The following is a 25,000-nucleotide window of genomic DNA, read 5'->3' as shown; positions in this document are numbered from 1 at the left end:
TGGAGGAGGCGGTGAGGGAGTGTGGGTGTGGGCAGGGGTGTGGTGTGTGGTGTGGTGTGGTGTGGTGTGGTAAGAGAGAACTCCATTTTGTCTCTTAATACACTCTTGAAACTGAGAGAAACGTTGAAAGAGCTTTGTGGGGTTGATTGGAAACGTTTTTGAGAGCTTTGTGGGGTTGATTGGAAACGTTTTTTGAGAGAGCTTTGTGGGGTTGATTGGAAACGTTTTTTGAGAGAATTTTGTGGGGTTGATTGGAAACGTTTATAGAGCTTTGTGGGGTTCATTGGAAACGTTTTTGAGAGAGCTTTGTGGGGCTGATTGGAAACGTTTTTTGAGAGAGCTTGGTGGGGTTGATTGGAAACGTTTATAGAGCTTTGTGGGGTTGATTGGAAACGTTTTTAGAGTTTTGTGGGCTTGATTATGAGTTTGTGTGTGTTAAGTGTGGCACAGAGAGAGAGAGAGAGAGAGAGAGAGAGAGAGCGAGCCGTGATCCGGACCAAGACAGCGTAATGGTATTTTGTGGTGGAGATTACTTACCCTCCACTCCACTCCACTCCACTCCACTCCACTCCACTCCACTCCACTCCACCCCACCCCACCCTACCCCACCCCAGTCCACTCCACTCCACTCCCCTTCGTGTTTGTTTACAGTGAATGAGACAGGGAGTTACTGATTACCATCCCACCATGCTTACAGTGTGTCCATGGATTCAGGTACCGGTATGTTTAAAATACTTATACACTAGTTTTACGATGGGAGAGTTGAAAGGTAGGGTGGTACTGGAGTGTATTGGTGTTGTGATGAGGAGAGGTAGATGTTAGTACTGGAGTGTATAGGTGTTGTGATGAGGAGAGGTAGATTGAGGTGGTTTGGGTAGGGTGGTACTGGAGTGCATTGGTGTTGTGATGAGGAGAGGTAGATTGAGGTGGTTTAGGTAGGGTGGGGAGTGTATTGGTTTTGTGATGAGGAGCGGTGGATTGAGGTAGTTTGGATTGGGTGGTACTGGAGTGTATTGGTGTTGTGATGAGGAGAGGTAGATTGAGGTGGTTTAGGTAGGGTGGGGAGTGTATTGGTTTTGTGATGAGGAGCGGTGGATTGAGGTAGTTTGGATTGGGTGGTACTGGAGTGTATTGGTGTTGTGATGAGGAGAGGTAGATTGAGGTGGTTTAGGTAGGGTGGTACTGGAGTGCATTGGTGCTGTGATGAGGAGAGGTAGATTGAGGTGATTTGGGCATGTGGAGAGGATGGAGGATGATAATTGGGTGCAGAAAGTGAGAAGTGTGAACGTCAGGGGTAGGGTTGCGAGAGGCAGACCGAAAAAGACCTGGGACGAGGTCATTGAGTGTGACCTCAGGGATAAGGGACTGAATTGGGAAGCTGCCAGAGATCGAGCAGCAGGGAGAGCCGCCATTAGGTGACCAACACCGACGCGTGCAGGCTTGTTGGAGCCTTTAAACACACACACACACACACACACACACACACACACACACACACACACACACACACACACACACACACACACACACACACACACACACTCTCTCTCTCTCTCTCTCTCTCTCTCCATCATTCTGTTTGTGTTTGTGTACCAATATATATCAATATCTATCTGTCTCTCTATACCTATCTATCTGTCTGTCTGTTCAGCTTTTTATCTATCTATCGTTGTCCGTCTGTATCTATCAGTCCATTTTTTTACGGAATGCTGTCAGGTTGTATTGTTACCCCGTTTACTTGTGAGTCTTCTCTGCTTTTTTTGTTGTTATTGTGCTGTTTATCCTATGGCTTCCCTCAGATAGATAGATAGATAGATAGATAGATAGATTGAGAGGTAGGTAGACAGATGGGGAGATTATGGATAGTTAAGTAGATAGGTATAGTTATGGAAAGAGTGATTGTTGGATAGGTGGATTGATTGATATGTAGACAGATGGATAGATTAGATAGATAGATAGATAGATAGAGAGAGCTTTGTGGACAGATGAGGAGATTATGGATAGTTAAGTAGATAGGTATATATATATGGATAGATAGATTCTTGGATAGATGGATATGTAGACAGATAGATAGATAGATAGATGAATAGAAAGGTGGGTAAACAGGTAAAAGGTTAGATTATGGACAGGTGTATAGATACTGAGTAGGTGTTAAGTAGATAGACGGATAGATAGATAGATAGATAGATTGATTTTGACAGGGATAGGGTATGTAGCTAGTTGGATTAATAGGTTTTGTGTGTGTGTGTGTGTGTGTGTGTGTGTGTGTGTGTGTGTGTGTGTGTGTGTGTGCGCGCTGAAGTAATATGTAACTCTCACTGTTATCCTTCTTCTTCTTTCCTACACATCATCATCATCATCATCATCATCATCCTTCTCAGTTCCTTCACATCTCCTATCCTATCCTTTCGTCTCCTATTCATATCCCCTCCCCTCCCCTCTCTTCCACTACCTCCTCCTCTTCTCCTTTCCCCTCCCCTCCCCTCCCCTCAGGCCTTTATAGCGGAACTGTGTGAATAATTGATAGACCAGACTCCCAAATGGATCGCTCAAAACGTGCAACAGGAAAGGGAGGAAAACGAAGACATGTGAAAAATACGAAAGGAAAAAGGAACTGACTGAAAAAAAATGAGAGAGAGAGAGAGAGAGAGAGAGAGAGAGAGAGAGAGAGAGAGAGAGAGAGAGAGAGAGAGAGAAAGTGGTTGTATGGATAGGGGCGTGGATAGATGTATAAATTGAGAGAGAGAGAGAGAGAGAGAGAGAGAGAGAGAGAGAGAAAGTGGTTGTATGGTTAGGTGCGTGGATAGATGTATAAATTGAGAGAGAGAGAGGGAGAGAGAGAGAGAGAGAGAGAGAGAGAGAGAGAGAGAGAGAGAGAGAGAGAGAGAGAGAGAGAGTGGTTGTATGGTTAGGTGCGTGGATAGATGTATAAATTGAGAGAGAGAGAGAGAGAGAGAGAGAGAGAGAGAGAGACTATGCGACATTAGTGTGGAGAGAGAGAGAGAGAGAGAGAGAGAGAGAGAGAGAGAGAGAGAGAGAGAGAGACTATGCAGACATTAGTGTGGTCCTAGTGTAATATTAATAGACTAATTGCAGGAGAGAGAGAGAGAGAGAGAGAGAGAGAGAGAGAGAGAGAGAGAGAGAGAGAGAGAGAGAGAGCAGCAACAACAACAACAGCGTGCCACAAAAAATATCATCATTGCAGAATTAACAAACTGATTGCACATAAAACTTTTGTTGCTTCACCTTTGTTGCAATATTGAAAGATTTATTTGGCATTGCGTTGTGTTGCTTGCATTTTGTGTCCGTCTCTCTCTCTCTCTCTCTCTCTCTCTCTCACTTTCTCTTTTTCTCGCTTTCTGTCTTTAGAGGAGAGGAGGAGAATTTGTGTGTGTGTGTGTGTGTGTGTGAGAGAGAGAGAGAGAGAGAGAGAGAGAGAGAAAACAGCGTCTGACATGATTGATGAAGACACTGCTTGTCGTGTAAAGCCCAAGATGAAATGCTTGTAGCCTGTCTCTCTCTCTCACACACACACACACACACACACACACACACACACACACACACACACACACACACACACACACACACACACACACACACACACACACACACACACACACACACACACGAGACATATATAGCCAGTCTCTCTCTCTCTCTCTCTCTCTCTCAGTTGAGCTCAGTTTCACCCATCAGGTTAATTAACTCATTCACCTTAGAACAATTTCCTGGTCGTAATCTTCACCACTAATCCTTCTTAGCAACTTCTTATAACCTCATTAGTCTGGTTACCTAGTGCCTTGAGTAAGAGTATGGCGACTTTTTTCTTTTTCTTACCTTGATGATGAAAGGTGTTACGTGACGTATTTTGATGTTTGATTTATGCAAGAAGGAACCGATAGCTACGAGGCCACAAGTTTGTTCCCTTCAAGAAAAAAAAAAATAACATAATCCTCCTTCTCCTCCTCCTCCTCCTCCTCCTCTTCCTCCTCCTCTTCCTCCTCCTCCTCCTCCTCTTCCTCCTCCTCTTCCTCCTCCTCCTCCTCCTTCTATATCCTTGTTTTCTGGCTTTATCACATCATCATCATCATCATCATCATCATCATCATCATCATCATTATCCTCCTTCTCCTCCTCCTCCAAGCAATTACACTCCACCTCCAAAGCAGTTTCCCTTGCTAATTATCTCCCAGGTCAGGTCAAGCTCCAATCTTATTAGTAATGACCTCGATAACAGTAATTAAGGTGAAGTTGATTAATAATGTGCGATTAATTGACCGGGTACCGTCATTCTCTCTCTCTCTCTCTCTCTCTCTTGGTTAATTAAGGGCGATAAATTGACCTGGTAGCGTCATTTTGTAGTTTTAGAGTGCATTGGTCTCTCTCTCTCTCTCTCTCTCTCTCTCTCTCTCTCTCTCTCTCTCTCTCTCTCTCTCTCACTGTCCTGTCTAAGCCTGCATGTATCCCTCCTCTTTAAATCGCCATTAGATGCCTCTCCCTCGACAGAGAGAGAGAGAGAGAGAGAGAGAGAGAGAGAGAGAGAGAGAGAGAGAGAAATCAGTTGATATACTGTAATTATTTATTTATTATTTTCCGTTTTATTCAGTGTAAAACGGAATGATTTTTTTTAATGTTAAGTCTCTCTCTCTCTCTCTCTCTCTCTCTCTCTCTCTCTCTCTCTCTCTCTCTCTCTCCGATTTATAACTCAGAAAATTATCCCAAAATTCCTCCTTAACCTCTTCACCTCAAGGATTTTATCAATAATTTTTTTTTGCTATCATCCGACGGAACTGGCCCACTCTCCCAGCTCGATAATACGTCTTTTTGTGCTTGGAATTCATGGGGTTCTAGTTACGAGGCCGGTCTGAGTCTCCTTGGTTACTAGTGCAAAATATACCCTACTGTCTGAACTACCTGGTATGCTTGCCCCTCTTCGTCGTCGTCATCATTATTATTATCATCATCATCGTCATCATCATCATCATCATCATCATCATCATCATCATCATCATCCTCTTGTTTTACGTCATCATCGACATCACCTTCTTCCATCATCATCATCATCATCATCATCATCATCATCATCATCATGCAAAAGAAGCCATAACACTGAATGGGCTAATGTATGGAAACCCGGGCTGTCTGTTGCATATATGGAATTATTCATGCATGCACGCTTATGCAAACAGTCATGCAACGAGGCACTGGGGATTCACACACACACACACACACACACACACACACACACACACACACACACACACACACACACACGTATAAATAGTGTACATATAACACGTTCACGCACATTTCCCCTTCACACACACACACACACACACACACACACACACACACACAAAACGTTCATGTATAAATAGCCTAAACACAGCACATACATTCATGCATACACCTCCCCCTCCCCACACACACACACAGTTTCATTCGTACACATGTATACATCCGTACATGTGCACTTACCTGTATTGAGTTTTCAGTGGTTGACCTTTGCCGTTGGAGAGAGAGAGAGAGAGAGAGAGAGAGAGAGAGAGAGAGAGAGAGAGAGTACTGGATAAACAGATAGCCAGTGAGAGAAAAAATAATACTGATGCATATTTAGATAAGCCCTTCTTCAATTAAAGAGATAGATAGACACAGATAGATAGTTAGATAGATAGATAGATAGATAGAAAAATGCAGATGGCCTTAATTTCAGGATATTTATTTGTTGAGTTAATTGAAAAGGAAAATGAATGCCATCGGTCCAGGTTAATTGAATAAGTAATTTATCACAGGTAATTAACCCAATTTACCTCACGTTTATCCTTTATTCATTTACCTGTCACCGTCCGAAGTGTGTGTGTGTGTGTGTGTGTGTGTGTGTGTGTGTGTGTGTGTGTGTGTGTTTACTGAAGATGAACAGAAGATAGGAAAAACAAATAAATGTGTGTGTGTGTGTGTGTGTGTGTGTGTGTGTGTGTGTGTGTGTGTGTGTGTGTCTCTCTCTCATTTTGCAAGCATCTAGTCTTTCGTCCCCTCTTCTATTCATAAAGAAACTATAGCCATAGAAAGAAGAGCAGGAGGAACATGAAGAAAAGGAGTAAGAGGAAGAGAAGAGAGAAGAAAAGAAAGAGAAAGAGAGGAGAAGAAAGAGAGAGGAAAATATAAAAATCAATGTCTTGTTAAATACCCAAGTTACCTGTCGGTCCTTTATTAAATACCCAAGTTACCTGTCGTTCCTTCATTATATACCCAAGTTACCTATCGTTCCTTTGTTTAAATACCCAAGTTACCTGTCGTTCCTTTGTTTAAATACCCAAGTTACCTGTTGCTCCTTTATTAAATACTCAAGTTACCTGTCGTTCCTTTGTTTAAATACCCAAGTTACCTGTCGTTCCTTTATTAAATACCCAAGTTACCTGTCGTTCCTTTGTTTAAATACCCAAGTTACCTGTCGTTCCTTTATTTAAATACCCAAGTTACCTGTCGTTCCTTTATTAAATACCCAAGTTACCTGTCGTTCCTTATTTAAATACCCAAGTTACCTGTCGTTCCTTTGTTTAAATACCGAAGTAACCTGTCGTTCCTTTATTAAATACCCAAGTTACCTGTCGTTCCTTTAAATACCCAAGTTACCTGTCGTTCCTTTAAATACCCGTTACCTGTCGTTCCTTATTTAAATACTAAAGTAACCTGTCGTTCCTTATTTAAATACCCAAGTTACCTGTCCTTCCTTATTTAAATACCCAAGTTACCTGTCGTCTCTGTTCAATATCCTTCTAACCTGTCGTTTTTCGTTTCTTTCCAGAGCGGTCGTGGGTTAAGTCGCCTCAGTTCGTCTTGCCCGTCGCTCAACGTGGACGGGGAGGAAATAGACGACGAAGACTCCCCCACATGTAAGTCCCCGAGCCAGGCGCCCCCCGGTGCTGGTGCTGGCGCCGTCAGCATCATCGGCAGCAGCAGCAGCAGCACTCAGCACCCGTCTTACCACGCATCCAGGAGAGGCTCAGGACGGCTCTCCTCCCGATCCGATGATGGGGAGACGACTACCCCCAACACCCCCAATACCCCCATCACCTCTAGCTCCCTGGACGAACACCATCTTTGCCCCGACACGCCAAAGATACGTGTTAACGACTCCACCCCGACAGGTACTGAAGTCGTAGGCCCCCCTTCCCCCCCCCCCGGATCTGTTTTTTTGCCCCCCCCGACCCCCTACATGCACGTCCCCCCCTCCCAACGCACGGCCCCCCCTGCACGGCCCCCTCCCCAACGCATGGCTGGCTGCGTTTTGTTGTTAGTGTCTCGTGCTGTCTCGTGTTGTCTCGTGATCTACGTGTCCACCTTACCCAACCCCACCCTGTCCCATTCTTCTCCACCCTGCCCCACCCACCCCTACCGTACCCCATCCCATCCTTCACCATCTTGCCCCTCCCACCCCTACCCTACCCCATATCTGCGCACCAGACACCCCACAAAACTACACTTATCCCTTCCCTTTCCTACTCTACCCTACCCTACCTTACCTTACCTTACCTTACCTTCCCTTCCCTCCCTTCCCCTCCCCTCCCCTCCCCTCGTGCGGATATTTCTCGCGGATATTAAACAACCTAAGCATGGTTTGATAATTGTATCGTTTCGTTTGTTTGATAAATTATAAAGTAGGTTATTGATGTTTTTGTTTTGATTGCATCGTGTGGTTGATTTAGATGTCGTTGTGGCAGGATTCTCTCTCTCTCTCTCTCTCTCTCTCTCTCTCTCATATGCATGTGATAATAGTTTTCTTTCTCTCTGTGTACTTAGAAAATTGCCTTTAAATTAGTCTTTTCAGTTCGATTAATAGATGATGATGATGATGATGATGATGATGATGATGATGATGAGGAGGAGGAGGAGGAGGAAGAGGATGGGTGATAGTAATAACGCTGTTGATGATGATGGTGGTTATGATGAGGAAGATTATTAATGATGATGGTGATGATGATGATGATGATGTACCTATAACTCCCTCAGCCTCTCTCTCTCTCTCTCTCTCTCTCTCTCTCTCTCTCTCTCTCTCTCTCCTCTCCCATTTCTTCTTCCTGCCCCTCCCTCTTTATCTCTCTCTACCTCCTCTTCTTTCCCCATCCTCTCCTTTTCCCTTTCCCTTCCTCTCCAGTTTCCCCTCCCTTCCCCCCTCTTCCCCTCTCCTTCCATTTCCCCCCACCCCCTTCCTCTTACTCCCCTCTTCGTCTTGCTTTCCTTCCCCCTCCCCTTCTTCCCTTCCCCCTCTCCCTTCCTCTATCCCTCCCTCTCCCCATTCCTCTTCCGCCTCCCCTTCCCTCTTTCCTTCCTCCTCACCATTCCTCTTTCCCTTTCGTCATTTCTCTCTCCATTCCTTTCTTTCACGTCTTTCCTCTCGTCCACATTTCCTCTCTTATCCTACCCATCTTCATTCCAATACCCCCTCCCTTTCCCTTCCCCACCCCTTCCTTTCCCTTCCCTAACCCCTCCTTTCTCCCTCCCTTTTTCCTCCTGTTCCTCCACTCCTCCACCTCGTCCTCTCTTCACTTCCCTACCCCTTGTTTACCCCTCCCCACTCCTTCCCTTCCTTCTCCCCTCCCCTCCCCTCCCCTCCACTTTTCCTCCCCTCCCCTCCCTCCTCCTTTCCTCTCCCTTCCCCCTCCTCTCCCTCCTTTCCTCTTTACTCCTTTCCTTTCCCCTCCCTTCCCCCCTCTTCCCCTCCACTCTCCATCCATTTCCCCCCACCCCCTTCCTCTTACTCCCCTCTTCGTCTTGCTTTCCTTCCCCCTCCCCTTCTTCCCTTCCCCCTCTCCCTTCCTCTATCCCTCCCTCTCCCCATTCCTCTTCCGCCTCCCCTTCCCTCTTTCCTTCCTCCTCACCATTCCTCTTTCCCTTTCGTCATTTCTCTCTCCATTCCTTTCTTTCACGTCTTTCCTCTCGTCCACATTTCCTCTCTTATCCTACCCATCTTCATTCCAATACCCCCTCCCTTTCCCTTCCCCACCCCTTCCTCTCCCTTCCCTAACCCCTCCTTTCTCCCTCCCTTTTTCCTCCTGTTCCTCCACTCCTCCACCTCTTCCTCTCTTCACTTCCCTACCCCTTGTTTACCCCTCCCCACTCCTTCCCTTCCTTCTCCCCTCCCCTCCCCTCCCCTCCTCTTTTCCTCCCCTCCCCTCCCTCCTCCTTTCCTCTCCCTTCCCCCTCCTCTCCCTCCTTTCCTCTTTACTCCTTTCCTTTCCCCTCTCCCTCCCCTCCCCTCTCTCTCCCCTCCCCTCCCCTCCCCTCCCCTCCCCTCCCCGTCCATCCTGGGGAGTGAAACCCGACGCAGACGAAGCACCTTTGGTCTTTGCTGTGTTGCTTGGGTCCATTACTCCCCTCCCCCTCTTCCCCTCCCTCCTCTTCCTCCCCCTTCTCTCTCCTCCCCCCTCTTCCTCCCCCTTCTCTCTCCTCCCCCCTCTTCCTCCCCCTTCTCTTTCCTCCCCCCTCTTCCTCCCCCTTCTCTCTCCTCCCCTTCCCCCTTCCCTACTCTCCCCTTCTTCCTTCTCCCCTCTCTCCTACCCCTCCCCCTTCCTTCCCTCCTTCTCCTTCCCCTCCCCCTTCTCTCTCCTCGTCTTCCTTCCCCTTCTCTCTTCTCGTCTTCCTTCCCCTTCTCTCTCCTCCTCTCCCCCTTCTCTCCTTCCTCCCCATTCCCTCCCTCCTCTTCCTCCCCCTTTCCCCTTCTCCTCTTCCTCCCCTTTCCCCTCCCTCCTCTTCCTCCCCCTTCCCCTCTCTCTTCCCCCTTCCTCTTCCTCCTCCTCCTCCCCGTTTCCCTCCTTCCCCCCTTTCCCTCCTTTCCCCTTCCACCCTTTCCTCTACCTCTACTTCTGTCTCTCCAACCATTACCTCATCTCTCCACTCTTCCCATCCCCTGCATGCACTCCTAGTCAGTTTCTCCCACCCCTTCCTTCTGTTAGTCTATTCATCTGTGTGTGTGTGTGTGTGTGTGTGTGTGTGTGTGTGTGTGTGAGCGAATGAGGTGTGCGAGGTGGGGTTAAAGGTGAAGGGGTAGGAAGCTTGCCCTATTACCTGGCTCTGCTCTCTCTCTCTCTCTCTCTCTCTCTCCACATTATCTATACTCCCCTCACTCTAACTTGGCCTAAAATTGCCATCTCTCCTTGAACGCCGAGTTGTAACAAGAGATTAATATTAGATTATGATGCTGGTCACGAAGAAGTGCTGTGGGAAGGATATAGAACCGTAGTATTGCTTTAGCCGACCATTGATGTGCGAAAAAGATGATAGTAAGAGTAATAATAATAATAATAATAATAATAATAATGATAGTAGTGATAGCAATAATAATAATAATAATAATAATAATAATAATAATAAAAATAATAACGATGATAATAATAATAATAATAATAATAATAATAATAATAATAATAAATGATTGGGTCAGGTTAAGATGGAAAGGGTGTTGGTGATAAAATATTTGACGCAAAAATATTGACTTGCTTTAAACGAGAGAGAATTCGCCCCCTGGAAGAAAACCTGAGAGAGAGAGAGAGAGAGAGAGAGAGAGAGAGAGAGGGGGAGGGAAACTGCAAAATCCTGACTAACGAGGAAGCGTATAGCGTGAGATACTAAACAGACATGATAGAAAAGCATAGACGTTAGAAGGTAAAGAAAATACTAAAGAAAGGAGATAAAAGAGAGATAAGAGAGAGGCGAGGGAGAATGTGAGCTTCGTGGTAGTGAGGAAGTAAAGGAGGTGACGTAGTAAAGATCTGGATGAGGAAGAGGTAAACGTAAGAGAGGAAAGGAAATATTGGGAGAAATGTAAGAAGGTAACTAGGAAGCAATAGAAGGTGAGAGATGGTAAACAAGTTGCCTGAGAGAGAGAGAGAGAGAGAGAGAGAGAGAGAGAGAGAGAGAGAGAGAGAGAGAGGGAGGGAGGTGAATTTATAATTGTGGATAACGAGGCACCGTACGAAGGCAGACGTAAACAGGTTGATAGAAAATGGTAAGCGTTAGAGTGGAGGTACACACACACACACACACACACACACACACACACACACACACACACACACACACACACACACACACACACACACACACACACACACACACAGGTTGGAGGGAGGAAATGAATTTTGTAAAGAAAGCGGAATATTATAATTTATTCCGTTGGTTGCAGTTTATGTGTTTATAGTAAATTATTGCGTCATGAGGTGAGGCAAAATAATTATCTATATCTGTCTGTCTGTCTGTCTGTCCATCAATAGCCAGACTCTTTTTATCCCGTACTGGGTGACCATAAACAAATCGCCTCCATGTTGCCCTGTCCTCCGCCATTTGACTGCTCTCCCTCCAACTCACACCTCCGCTCTCTCATACTTCTCTCCACTCCCTCCCCTCTATATAATTTTTGTCTCCCACCTCACTCATACTCTCCCAGTCAGTCTCTCATTCTCCATCCTCACCACATGCGTACTCCCCCTTTCTACATCCCTCCATCCCATCCTTGAGCTCCACTCCCTCCTCATTCACGTACACTCCTTGTCAGTCTCTCATTCTCCATCCTCAGCGCAGAGCCACACATGTCTCTTACATCACTCCATATCTCCACCTCATCCTTGGTCTACCCCTCCTCTCCCCCTCCACCTCACCCACACACTCTCCTAGTTAGTCTCTCCTCTCCGTCCTTTCCACATGACCAGATATATGTAGTTGTGAATTCATAGCCATAGTGTTATTTGTGATTATGAACATTTTTGGTGGCATTTGAACATTGAATTTGAACACTGAACATCTTGAACTTACTGTAACACTGAACATCTTGAACTTATGAACTTATAACACTGAACATACTGAACTTTTTTCTTGAACACTGAATTTGAACTCTGAATATCTTGAACTTATTAATTTGAACACTGAACATCTTGAACTTATTAATTTGAACACTGAACGTCTTGAACTTATTAATTTGAACACTGAACATCTTGAACTTACGAATTTAGAACACTGAACATTTTGAACATATTAATTGTAACACTGAACATATTGAACTTATTAATTTGAACACTGAACATCTTGAACTTATGAATTGTAACACTGAACATATTGAACTTATTGTAACACTGAACATCTTGAACTTATTAATTTGAACACTGAACATCTTGAACTTATTGTAACACTGAACATCTTGAACTTATTAATTTGAACACTGAACATACTGAACTTATTAATTTGAACACTGAACATATTGAACTTATTAATTTGAACACTGAACATCTTCAACTTATTGATTTGAACACTGAACATATTGAACTTATTAATTTGAACACTGAACATATTGAACTTATTAATTTGAACACTGAACGTCTTGAACTTATTGTAACACTGAACATCTTGAACATATTAATTTGAACACTGAACATATTGAACTTATTGTAACACTGAACATCTTGAACTTTACGTAAATATGTGACGGTCGCCGAAGTGAAATGAAAAACGGATAAATCGCTTGTAGAGTTGAGTTAGGGATTTATTAAGGAAGAATATGGCCGGGAAATTTATGCCAGTCTCCCCCCCTCCTCCTCCCCCGTTTTCTTCCCCCCCTCTCCCCCCAAAAAAAAAGTGAAAAAAAAAGGGTGTTGCGACCCCTCCTCCTCTCTCTCTCTCTCTCTCTCTCTCTCTCTCTCTCTCTCACAGTACCTATAGAACGCGTCATCGGAGTGAAGGGATTTTTGGAATAGGTACCGTTCCCCCTATCCCGAAAAAAAGAAAGACAAGAAGAGGGAGAAAATTTCCTCAAAGTGGGTGGCGTTTGAAATAAAGAAAAAAAAAGAAAGAAACAAAGAAAGAAGAAAGAAAAAGAGAGAGGTGGTGCTTCCGTAAGTATGTATGCTGCTGCTGCCATTGTTTTTGTTTTTGTTTTTGTTTACTGAGTTTGTTTTTATTTACCTGTTTGTCTTTATTGCTGTGTTTTTGTACAGTCGGTTTAAAAAAGTGTTGATGGTTTTACGATAAAGTTTGGCTTTTTGAGTGGTTATTAGTAAATAATAGTAATTGTGATAATACTACACTAATAATAATAATGATAATAATAATAATAATATTATTATTATTATTATTATTAATTGTTGTTTTACTGTACATGTTTTTGAACGGATCAAAAATTTGATATTTTCATATTCTTTCTTCCCTCCATTATAATATATATATATATATAATATTATAACACGGTGGGAAAAATGTCAGCGTATTGGTGATATTTCATACTAGGCTTTTAGCTACAGTATTATACAAATATTTTATCTTTTATTTCAGAACGTAAATGAAAGCAGATACAGCCATACTTTTTGACCGACTGTAAAATATTTTCATTATGTTCTGTATCATTACCACATTTTTTGTTTCTATGCGTTCGCCTTCTCACCCCAACATTTATTTAATCTTAATGCTGGTTAGCGATTTGGTTGAGAAGGTTTCTTGTAATAATTTTCAGTTTCTTGTTTTTTTTTATATGGTTGCATTTATTTATGTCTTCCTTTCAGATGTTTGGCTGTTGTTTCCTTTATCATCATTGTTATATTGTGTGTGTGTGTGTGTGTGAGAGAGAGAGAGAGAGAGGGAGAGAGAGAGGGAAAGAGAATTTTACCCCAACATAATGGACCCTATTTTAGAATCGCTATGATGATATGACGAGTGATAATTTTAATGTGAAAAATATCCCCCTCTCTCTCTCTCTCTCTCTCTCTTTCTTTTAATGAGGGTCCGCAGATATGATTGTGCACGTTGATGAGCTGAAAGGGAATCCAAACGTGTGCGTGTTTTAATGGACTGGGGGTAAAAAAACTAAGTGTGTGTGTGTGTGTGTGTGTGTGCGCGCGCGTGTGTTTGTGTGTGTGTGTGTGGTTTCCTCTCCTTAAAAACTCTGATAAAACACAGATTACACCTTAAGTTAAACCTTAATTTTTGGCTAAAGAGAGGACGTTTTCTGGGTTTTCACTGAGAGAGAGAGAGAGAGAGAGAGAGAGAGAGAGAGAGAGTTTAAATCGCGGAATTATGAAACTCGATATCTCTCTTTCAGTGTAGTTTTGCCTCTCACTTCTAGATAGGGAGCTTTTTATATCCCTTTGCCACTGCCACATTGTGTAGTTCGGCCACACACTCCTAAATGGCGCTCAATATTCCCCATTAATAAAGATTAGAAATTGATGGAGGAAAGAATTAGGTGTGTAAAGACAAAGAAGTAAGAAGTTTGAAGACAGAAGAGTAAGAGTAGAAAGTGTAATGAGATAAAATGTAATGCAGAAGCGGCCATCTAGCGTAGTTCAACCACACACTCCTAGATGGCATCCAGTTTAAGTATCTTGAATTTAAAAGGAGTAAAGAACAGATAAAAGAGTAAGTATGTGAATTATAAAGGTACAGGAGTAAGAGTAGAAAGTGTGATGAGAAAAAATTTAGCGCGGAAGCAGCCATGTAGCGTAGTTCGGCCGCACACTCCTAGATGGCGTTCAGTTTAAGTATCTTGAATTTAAAAGGGGGTAAAGAACAGATAAAAGAATGTGTAACATATAAAGGAGTAAGAGTAGGAAGTGTAAAGAGAAAAAATGTAACGCGGAAGCACCATATAGCGTAGTTCGGCTGCACACTCCTAGATGGCGTTCAGTTTAAGGCGCTGCCGTTATTTCCATCTTTATTGGGCGGGAAATATGATTCTCACTTCATGTTTTTCTTACACTGGCCATCATGAGCAGGTGTTTGGGTAGAGGTGGGTTATTGGAGAGAGAGAGAGAGAGAGAGAGAGAGAGAGTGAGTTAAGGAGAAAGATGGGGAGAGAGACGAAAGGGAGTGGCAGAGAGAGAGAGAGAGAGAGAGAGAGAGAAATGAAGAGAGGAAAGGAAGTGGTAAAGTGAGAGAGAGAGAGAGAGAGAGAGAGAGAGAGAGAGAGTTAAGGAGAAAGATGGGGAGAGAGACGAAAGGGAGTGGCAGAGAGAGAGAGAAAGAGATATGAGGAGAGGAAAGGAAATGGTAGAGAGAGAGAGAGAGAGAGAGAGAGAGAGAGAGAGAGAGAGAGAGAGAGAGAGGCTGTCTGGCGTTTTGATAAAGTAAATAACACTTCTCGTAATCAAGAGGCGTGTGTGTGTGTGTGTGTGTGTGTGTGTGTGTGTGTGTGTGTGTGTGTGTGTGTGTGTGTGTTAGGGCTTGCGTGTAGGTGTGTGCGTAGTCTACAGTGCATGGCCTGCAAATGGGTGTACGTAAATAGCTTGGTGTATGTGCGTGTGTGTGTGTGTGTGTGTGTGTGTGTGTGTGTGTGTGTGTGTGTAAAGGATAGCAAACAGGAACTTAATGGTTCTTTCAAGGCTGTATGCGTGTATGTATGTAGGTAGGTAGGTATGTAAGTAGGTAGGTAGGTAGGCAGATAAGTAGGCAGGTAGGTAGGCAGGTAAGGAGGCAGGCAGGTAAGTAGTTAGGTATATAAAAACAAAAAATACCAAATACCAATCTTCACACCAGTATACCAGGACGAAGCATACTAAACATATCTTCCGGAATTATACCAGGGAGTCTCCTAACACCACGAGTCTGTTCCTCTGGGTAATAGAGCTTGGAATTAAGTGGTATTAATGTATGCAAATGGAGGGGTATTAATTCCAGCGGTATTGCCTTGTGCGATGAACGGCCCTGGTATATTTTGTTTAAGGAATGTTATGTGTGGGAGGTGGTATTATTGGTGTTATTATTATTATTATTATTATTATTATTATTATTATTATTACTACTACTACTACCACTACTACTATTGCTGCTGCTGCTGCTATTACTACTACTGTGTAATCTAATGCTAATTGCTACTGCGCTACATCCTTTACATAGCACTTCTTCGTGACTAGCATCATGTGGTGTTATTCTGTTGCTACATCTCAACGTTCAAGATGGAGGGATGGCAATTGTAGGCCAAGTTGGAGTGAAAGTAGTATAGATTCTACTGTTAATCTGTCATGCTCCATCCTCTCCATAGCACTTCTTCGTGACTAGCATCATATTCAAGTGTTATTCTGTTCCAGCATTCAAGATGGAGAGACGGCAATTTTAGACCAGGTTAGAGTGAAAGGAGTATAGATTCTATGGTTAATTATGTTCTGCATCCTTCCCATAGCACTTCTTCGTGACGAGCATCAAACGCACTTCTTCATGACTAGCATCATATGTGTTAATCTGTTTCGGCAGCTCAGCATTCAAGATGGTGGGACGACAATTTTAGGCCAAGTTAGAATGAGAGGAGTGTAGATTTTCACCCAAGTCTGTTATCATTCTTCTATCTATCTATCTATCTATCTGTACCCCGACGCCCTGATCCCGCAAAGGGTGGCCGCAGACAAAACCCCTCCAAGTCGCTCAGTCACCCACCATTTGACTACCCTTTCCCTAACTCACTCCCCCCTCCCTCATATACCTCTCAAATCATTCTTACTTTATCTTATTTTATTCTTATCTCTTATCATCAGGTTCAGAGGAGTTCCTGGACGCCCGGAAGAGCAGGGGCGGCACCTCCAGCGACTGCCACAGACGCCGCTCCTGGTCCGGCCTGTCTGACGAGGAGAAGAAGAGGGCGAGGCACAGAAGGTGAGGCTGGACTGTGGTGTTTGCGGGAGTTCGTGTGTCTTTTATGAGTTACCCCTGTTTTGATCCCGTTTTCTTTCGAGTCAGAGGTTTTTCTTTCTCCCTTTGTTTTGGTGTGCTGATATTACCGCTTGTTATTTCTCTCTCTCTCTCTCTCTCTCAATTATATTTTTTTGTCCTTATTTTAGCGTCTTCGTATTTTTTTTCTTTGCAGGGAGTATAATTTCTTGCAGCTATTTTTTTTATTAATTCAATTTCGTTTAGAAGCGTCATTTAAATTTCGTCAGTTTCCCTTTAAATTTCGTCAGTTTCCCTTTAAATTTCGTCTGTTTCCCTTTAAATTTCGTCTGTTTCCCTTTAAATTTCGTCTGTTTCCCTTTAAATTTCGTCTGTTTCCCTTTAAATTTCGTCTGTTTCCCTTTAAGTTTCGTCTGTTTCCCTTTAAATTTCGTCTGTTTCCCTTTAAATTCGTCTTGTTATTTAATTTATATATTTTCTTCCCAGGTTTAGCTTTTTAATTAACCTTTAAAATTTATTCCATTATCATATCGATTAAAATAGAGAGACTGTGGGTAGGCAAGGGTGGACAGGTGTGTCTGTGTATGTGTATGTTTTGAATTATTTTTGTATATTCTTTGTAATGATGTTAATGGTGGTGATGTTGATGATAATGAATGTGTGTGTGTGTTTGTGTGTGTGTGTGTGTGTGTGTGTGTGTGTGTGTGTGTGTGTGTGTGTGTTTCGGGCTATAAATAACCTTTTTTTCTTTCCAGGTTCTTTGAAGCAATTGACATTTTTATATGGCCCATATTTTTGTCTATTTACTCTACATATATATTTTTCTCTGAATATTTTTGTATTTCTACCTATATATACTCATCAGCCATTTTTTTTTGGACTCTTTCAGCTGTTCTTTGATTTTAAAATTTATTGGATTGGCTTTATAGCATTTATTTTTTATATGTATCCCTCTTAATCATGCTATGTCTGTCTGTATATACCTCTTCTATTATCTGTTTATTTATATCCATCTCAGTTGCTTTTTGAATTAGTTTTATTTCAGGTAGACAGATAAGGTGATAGATTCTTTTAACCCTTTTATTTCATGTTATGTTTTTATCCATATATTGTAAGGTTTTTTTTTTTTTCGTGGTTTTATATATTTGCCATCTTGGTCTTTTTTCTGCCAAACACCATAATCCCGTAAGGGGTGGCCACAAGTAAATCGCCTCCATGCCGCCCTGTCCCTCGCCGCTTCACTGCCCTGCTCCCAGCTCACCCCCCCCCCCATCTCTCATATACAGTACCTCTCCATCTCTCCATCTCATCCTTGGCCTCCCCCTCCCTCCCTCCCCTTCCACCTCACTCACAGACTCTCCTCGTCAGTCTCTCGCTTCCTGTTTATTGTGGGGTAAATTTATTCCATTATTTAAATACAATTTTTAAAAATGTACCTTAGTTCATATACTGTAACATTATATTCTTTTTTGGCGTTATTTTTTTATCAATATCTATCTATCTATCTGTCTATCTATCTTCTCGTTTATAATTCGTGTATGTATTGTCATCTTAATATATTCCCATTTATCAAGGCAAATTGCTCATGTAGTTTTACTCGTATATTGTGTGTGTGTGTGTGTGTGTGTGTGTGTGTGTGTGTGTGTGTGTGTGTGTGTGTCTCTCTCTCTCTCTCTCTCTGTCTCTCTCTCTCTCTCTCCCCTTTGTGGCGTTGCGGTTTGAACTATATTGAATTTGTTTTCGAAAGATTTTTATTTCGCTTTTTTCTTTGTTGTTGCCTTTGTAGTAAAATTGTTCCTGGGTGTGAGAGATTTTCCCACAGTATTTCTCTCTTTTTCTTTCTTTCTATCATTTTTTCTTTCTCCTTTTCTTTCACTCTTTCTGCCATTCTTTCTCCCTGTCTCTCTTTTCTTTCACTCTTTCTACCGTTCTTTCTCTCTGTCTTTCTTTTCTTTCACTCTTTCTACCATTCTTTCTCTCTGTCTTTCTTTTCTCTTTCATTGTTTTTAGTGTTCTGTCTTTCATTCTTTCTCCTTTTCTTTTTCTTGTCACTAGCTTTCTGTCTGTCCAACTTTTCTTTCTATCTCTTTCTCTTTCTCGCATTCTATCTTTCTTTCTTTCTCTTTTTTCGTTGTTTGTTGTGTTCTATCTTTCTATCTTTCATTCATTCTCATTTTTTTTCTTTGTGTCTATCTTTCTATCTTTCTTTTCTTTCTCTTTATTTCTGGCACTTTCTTTCTCCCATTTTTTCTTTGTTTCTAGCTTTCCTTCTATCTATCTATCTATCTATCTATCTATCTATCTATCTTTCGCACTTTGTCTTTGTTTCTTGCATTCCACCTTTCTGTCTTTATTTTCTTTCTTGCTTTCTTTCTTTCTTTTTTCTACCATTCTCTCTATCTTTCTTTTCTTTCCCTTTTTCTCTATTTCAGGCATTCTTCCTGTCTATCTTTTTCTTTCTCCTTCATTTTCTTTGTTTTGAGCATTCTCTCTATCCGTCCGTCTATCTATCTGTCTGTCTGTCTATCTGTCTGTCTGTCCATCTGTTCTTCTTCTTTTTCTTCCTCTTTTCTAGCATTCTTTTTTCTGTCTTACTTTCTTTTTCTGTCTTTCTTTCTTCTTTTTCTTTCTTTCTTTCTTTCATTTTTAACACTGACGTCTGTGGGTTGAAGAATATTACATTTTATTTTAATGGCAAGAATTGTTTGATTGCCTGAATATTTTTGTCATAATATTGAGACATTTTTCCCTAAATTAAACATTTTCCCCTAAATCATTAAAATTTTTCCCTAAATCTTTAAACGTTTTCCCTAAATTATTAAACATTTTCCCTAAATTATTAAACATTTCCCCCCTAAATTAGTAAACATTTCCCCCCTAAATTAGTAAATATTTTCCCTAAATTATTAAACATTTTCCCTAAATTATTAAACATTTCCCCCTAAATTATTAAACTTTCCCTAAATCATTAAACATTTTCCCCTAAATTATTAAACATTTTTCCCTAAATTATTAAACATTTTCCCTAAATTATTAAACATTTTCCCTAAATTAAACATTTTCCCTAAATTATTAAACATTTTCCCTAAATTAAACATTTTCCCTAAATTATTAAAACGTTTTCCCTAAATTATTAAACGTGTTCCCTAAATTATTAAACGTTTTTCCCTAAATTATTAAACATTTTCCCTAAATTATTAAACGTTTTCCCCCCTAAATTATTAAACATTTCCCCTAAATTATTAAACATTTCCCCTAAATTATTAAACATTTTCCCCTAAATTATTAAACATTTTCCCTAAATTATTAAACATTTTTCCCTAAATTATTAAACATTTCCCCTAAATTATTAAACGTTTTCCCCCTAAATTATTAAACGTTTTTCCCTAAATTATTAAACATTTTCCCTAAATTATTAAAACGTTTTTCCCTAAATTATTAAACGTTTTTCCCTAAATTATTAAAAATTTTCCCCTAAATTATTAAACATTTTCCCTAAATTATTAAATATTTTCCCTAAATTATTAAACATTTTTTCCCCTAAATTATTTCCCTAAATCATTAAAAATTTTCCCCTAAATTAGTAAACATTTTCCCTAAATTATTAACCATTTTCCCTAAATTATTAAACATTTTTACCTAAATTATTAAACATTTTCCCTAAATTATTCAACATTGTCCCTAAATTATTCAACATTTTCCCTAAATTATTAAACGTGTTCCCTAAATTATTAAACGTTTTTCCCTAAATTATTAAACATTTCCCCCTAAATTATTAAACATTTTTCCCTAAATTATTAAACATTTTCCCTAAATTATTAAACATTTTTCCCTAAATTATTAAACTTTTTTTTTCCGTAATTCATAAACATTTTCTCATAATTTATAAACATTTTCCCTTAAGATTTTTAACATTTATCTCGTATTTTATAAACATTTTCCCCTAAATTTTCAAAAATGTCTCCCTAATTTTTTAACCATTTCCCCAAAAAATTTTACGCATTTCTCCCTATATATATATTTTTTTTAATTCCCAAAATTTTTTAAAAAATTTTGTGTTAATTTTTTTCATTGTTTTTAATTATTTTGGGTCCGAAATTGTCTAAGATTATACGAAATATTTTGGAGAATATTTTATCCATTGGTTCAGAATCGCCGTCCAGTGAGATCTAACGAAAAAAACAATTATATCTGTGTCTATCTATCTATCTGTCTGTCTATGTATCTATCTGTCTGTCTGTCTGTCAGTCTATCTATGTATATTGCCAGACGCCTTAATCCCGTAAGGGGTGGCCACAAACAAATCACCTCCCTGTCGCCCTGTCCCCCGCCATTTCACTGCCCTGCTCCCAGCTCACACCCCCCCTCTCTCTCATATACCTCTCCACTCCCTCCATCTCATCCTTGGTCTCCCCCTCCCTCTAGTGCTTGGTAATACAAAAAACGAGTATTTTTAGTTCAAGCTGTTACGAAGAAATTAAGGGAATATTTTTACCCATAGATCTGGCGAGAAAACTTAAGAAAATAATTTTACTCAGATCTTACGAAGAAATTAAGAGTATATTAGTGGTAGGTGGTGACGACCATCATCCACCCACTTGATGTAGTGCTGCCTACTTCTTCCTTAGCCTTTATCATTCTTTTTCTGTGCCTGCCCTCCTGTCTTCCTATATCTCCCATCTTTCCTGTCACTTCTTATTGCTTTTCTTTCCTTTACAGGTGGCTTTACATTGAGTGACAAGCCAAATGGTTTCCTGTAAGCCAGGAAACCATTTACAACGCTGGGTGGTAACCATATAACCAAACCATACGTGCTCCCTACGTGTCAGCAAGTGAGTTGGTGGAGGGTTAGTGCCCCTCCCCGTAAAACAAATAACTCGAAGTCAAATGGCCACCCCTTACGGGATTGTGGCGTCTGGCAATAGATAGATAGATAGATAGATCTTAAGGGTGTATTTTTCGTCTGACATCTTACGAAAAGGGGGTATTTTTAAACTTACGAAAATCTTAAGGGAAAATTCGGAATACCCTTTTTCTTTTTCCTTATCGTAAATTTTTTGGTGTGAGTGATGCCTTGCGTAATTCTTAGTTCAGACAGCAGACATGAGACGCTATATTGAATTACCTGAGAGAGAGAGAGAGAGAGAGAGAGAGAGAGAGGGTAAAGAGAAATGGTGACAGAGGAAGAGTAATAGGAAGAAGAAGAGGAGGAGGAGAGAGAGAGAGAGAGAGGTTAAAGAGAAATGGTGACAGAGGAAGAGTAATAGGAAGAAGAAGAGGAGGAGGAAGAGAGGAGGGAGGGAGAGAGAGAGAGAGAGAGAGAGAGAGAGAGAGAGAGAGGTTAAAGAGAAATGGTGACAGAGGAAGAGTAATAGGAAGAAGAAGAGGAGGAGGAAGAGAGAGAGAGAGGTTAAAGAGAAATGGTGACAGAGGAAGAGTAATAGGAAGAAGAAGAGGAGGAGGAAGAGAGAGAGAGAGAGAGAGAGAGAGAGAGAGAGAGAGAGAGAGAGAGAGAGAGAGAGAGAGAGAGAGCTCATCCCACCCCACGTAACGAGGCAGTTTGTGGAGTACTTAGGGGCCTCTCACCTCGCTCACTCTCTCACTCTTACTTTCTTACTCTCTCACTTTCAACATTGCTTCTGTTTTTCTTTCAGTTTTCACCACATTTCCAGAAGTCTCTCTCTCTCTCTCTCTCTCTCTCAGCAATTTTAGCTGATCATTGTGAAATATTTACACATTATATTCATATATTTATTTATGTGGGTGGGTAGATGGTGGCGACCGTCATCCACTCATTTGATGTAGTGCTGCCTACTTCTTCCTTCACATGTACCTTTTTTACTGTGTCTGCCCTCCGCTCTTCCGATTTCTCCCATCTTTCCTGTCACATTTTCTTACTCATCATTGCTTTTTAGGTGGTTTTACATTGAGTGCCAAGCCAAATGGTTCCCTGTAAGCAAGGAAGACATTTAAACGCTGGGTGGTAACCATATGAATAACCAACCCATATGTGTGTCAGCATGTGGGTTGGCGGAGGGATAGTGCCCCTCCCCGTAAAACAACTAACTCATAGACAAATGGCCACCCGTTGCGGGATTATGGCGTCTGGCGAGAGAGAGAGAGAGAGAGAGAGAATGAGAGAGAGAGAGAGAGAGTTGGACAGGTGGTTGTGAAGTTTGCTTGTAGGTTTATCATCATCATCATCATCATCATCTTCATCTTCATCATCAGAAAAAATTCCCTCAGAAAATGAATGAATGTATAGATAATGGTTCGAATTACATTAAGCAAATATTTGACCTTTTACCGCAGGATTCTAAGCACTTGTATGTCTGTCTGTCTGTTTGTCTGTCTGTCTGTATGTCTGTATGTCTATCTCTGTCTGTCTGTGTCTGTCTGCGTTTCTGTCTCTGTATAACCTGATGTATTTCTACCTGTTAATCAGACTGTCTCATACTCTTGTTCATGTCTCTGTCCATCCGTCAGTCTGTCTGCCTCTGTCTAGCTATCTGTCTATCTATCCGTCCATCTCTCTATCTGTCGTTTAATATTTGGTATATCAGGGAAATTTTATGTAACTTTAGACCGACTGCTGCAGGAGAAGCACATAAATTGTCAGAATGAACGAAGGAATTTAGTAAAGATCGAAGGAATTTGGTAAAGATCGAAGGAATTTAGTAAAGATCGAAGGAATTTAATAATGAGGGAATTTAGTCAAGATGGAAGGAATTTAGTAATGACCGAAGGAATTTAGTAAAGACCGAAGGAATTTAGTAAAGACCGAAGGAATTTAATAATGAAGGAATTTAGTAATGACCGAAGGAATTTAGTAAAGACCGAAGGAATTTAGTAAAGACCGAAGGAATTTAGTAAAGACCGAAGGAATTTAGTAATGAAGGAATTTAGTAATGAACGAAGGAATTTAGTAAAGACCGAAGGAATTTAATAATGAAGGAATTTAGTAATGACCGAAGGAATTTAGTAAAGACCGAAGGAATTTAATAATGAAGGAATTTAGTAATGACCGAAGGAATTTAGTAAAGACCGAAGGAATTTAGTAAAGATCGAAGGAATTTAATAATGAAGGAATTTAGTAATGAACGAAGGAATTTAGTAAAGACCGAAGGAATTTAGTAAAGATCGAAGGAATTTAATAAAGAACGAAGGAATTTAATAAAGAACGAAGGAATTTAATAAAGAACGAAGGAATTTAATAAAGAACGAAGGAATTTAGTAAAGAACGAAGGAATTTAATAAAGAACGAAGGAGTTTAGTAAAGAACGAAGGAGTTTAGTAAAGAACGAAGGAGTTTAGTAAAGAACGAAGGAGTTTAGTAAAGAACGAAGGAATTTAGTAATGAACGAAGGAATTTAGTAAAGATCGAAGGAATTTAATAAAGAACGAAGGAGTTTAGTAAAGATCGAAGGAATTTAGTAAAGATCGAAGGAATTTGGTAAAGAACGAAGGAGTTTAGTAAAGAACGAAGGAGTTTAATAATGAAGGAATCTAGTAATGAAGGAATTTAGTAAAGGTGGAAGGACTTTAGTTGTGAATCAAGCAGTAATGACGACAGCTAACAACCTCAGCAGCACATGAGCGCTAACAATGCCTGGCCCTTGTTAGCAGAGCAAATACGGGAGGAGCAGTTTGTGGAGCAAGACAAACCATCCCGCCTCTGAGTCAAGACAATTAAAGAAAATCAGAGAAAATTCCTTGGAAGTTATTGAAGGCGACCCGTTGGTTTTGCCTTCCTGAATTATATATATATATTTTTTCCCTGGCTAATTTAACATGATTTTTTTTTCGATGCATGGGCACTAAGACTCATGGATCCGCATTCTCCCTAACACCTTTTCCTAAGCGATTTATCTTTTTCAGGGCTGATTTCGGATTTTTTTCCCCCCCCCGCCGCTTGGGCACTAAAAATTTTCTTCACCACTGAGGCCCTGATTTTCCCTGACACCTTTTCCTAAGCGATTTATCTTTCCCAGGGCTGATTTCGGATTTTTATTTTTCACCGCTTTGGCACTAACAGTTTTCTTCGCCTCCTGGCCCCGTATTCTTCCTAACACCTCTTCCTGAGCGATTTATCATTTCCATGGCTGATTTCGGATGATATATATATTTTTTTTTCACTACATGGGGATTAATAATTTTCTTTGCCACTGGGACCCATGTTCTGCCTAACACCTTTTCCTAAGCGATTTATTTTGCCTGTTACACCTTGCTGTCCTAGTCTGTGTTAAGTAAATCCTTCCACTGTTGCCTTACTCTGCATAACTTACGTACAAAAGGGTATTGACCTGCCATATCCAAAAATAAATCGCTAAAGAAGAGGTGTTAGGGGAGAATACTGGCC

At 41.0% G+C, this 25,000-nt stretch overlaps 1 protein-coding gene across 1 annotated transcript in view; it reads left to right on the top strand.

The window, feature by feature from the left end:
• cyst (rho guanine nucleotide exchange factor 18 cysts) overlaps nt 1–25,000 on the top strand; it is a 285,265-nt gene that overhangs the window by 144,450 nt on the left and 115,815 nt on the right. Inside the window, exons 2-3 of the mRNA XM_080287144.1 lie at nt 6,809–7,151; nt 16,509–16,626. Coding sequence (XP_080143270.1) covers nt 6,809–7,151; nt 16,509–16,626 — 461 coding nt within the window. The remainder of the gene's footprint in view (nt 1–6,808; nt 7,152–16,508; nt 16,627–25,000) is intronic.

The sequence above is a fragment of the Coenobita brevimanus genome, chromosome 116 (assembly GCF_032717465.1).
Source record: "Coenobita brevimanus isolate Jiangsu-jjx chromosome 116, ASM3271746v2, whole genome shotgun sequence".
Lineage (NCBI taxonomy): Eukaryota > Metazoa > Arthropoda > Malacostraca > Decapoda > Coenobitidae > Coenobita > Coenobita brevimanus.
The sequence above is the reverse complement of the archived record's forward strand: the minus strand, read 5'-3'. Positions and strand labels throughout refer to the sequence as shown.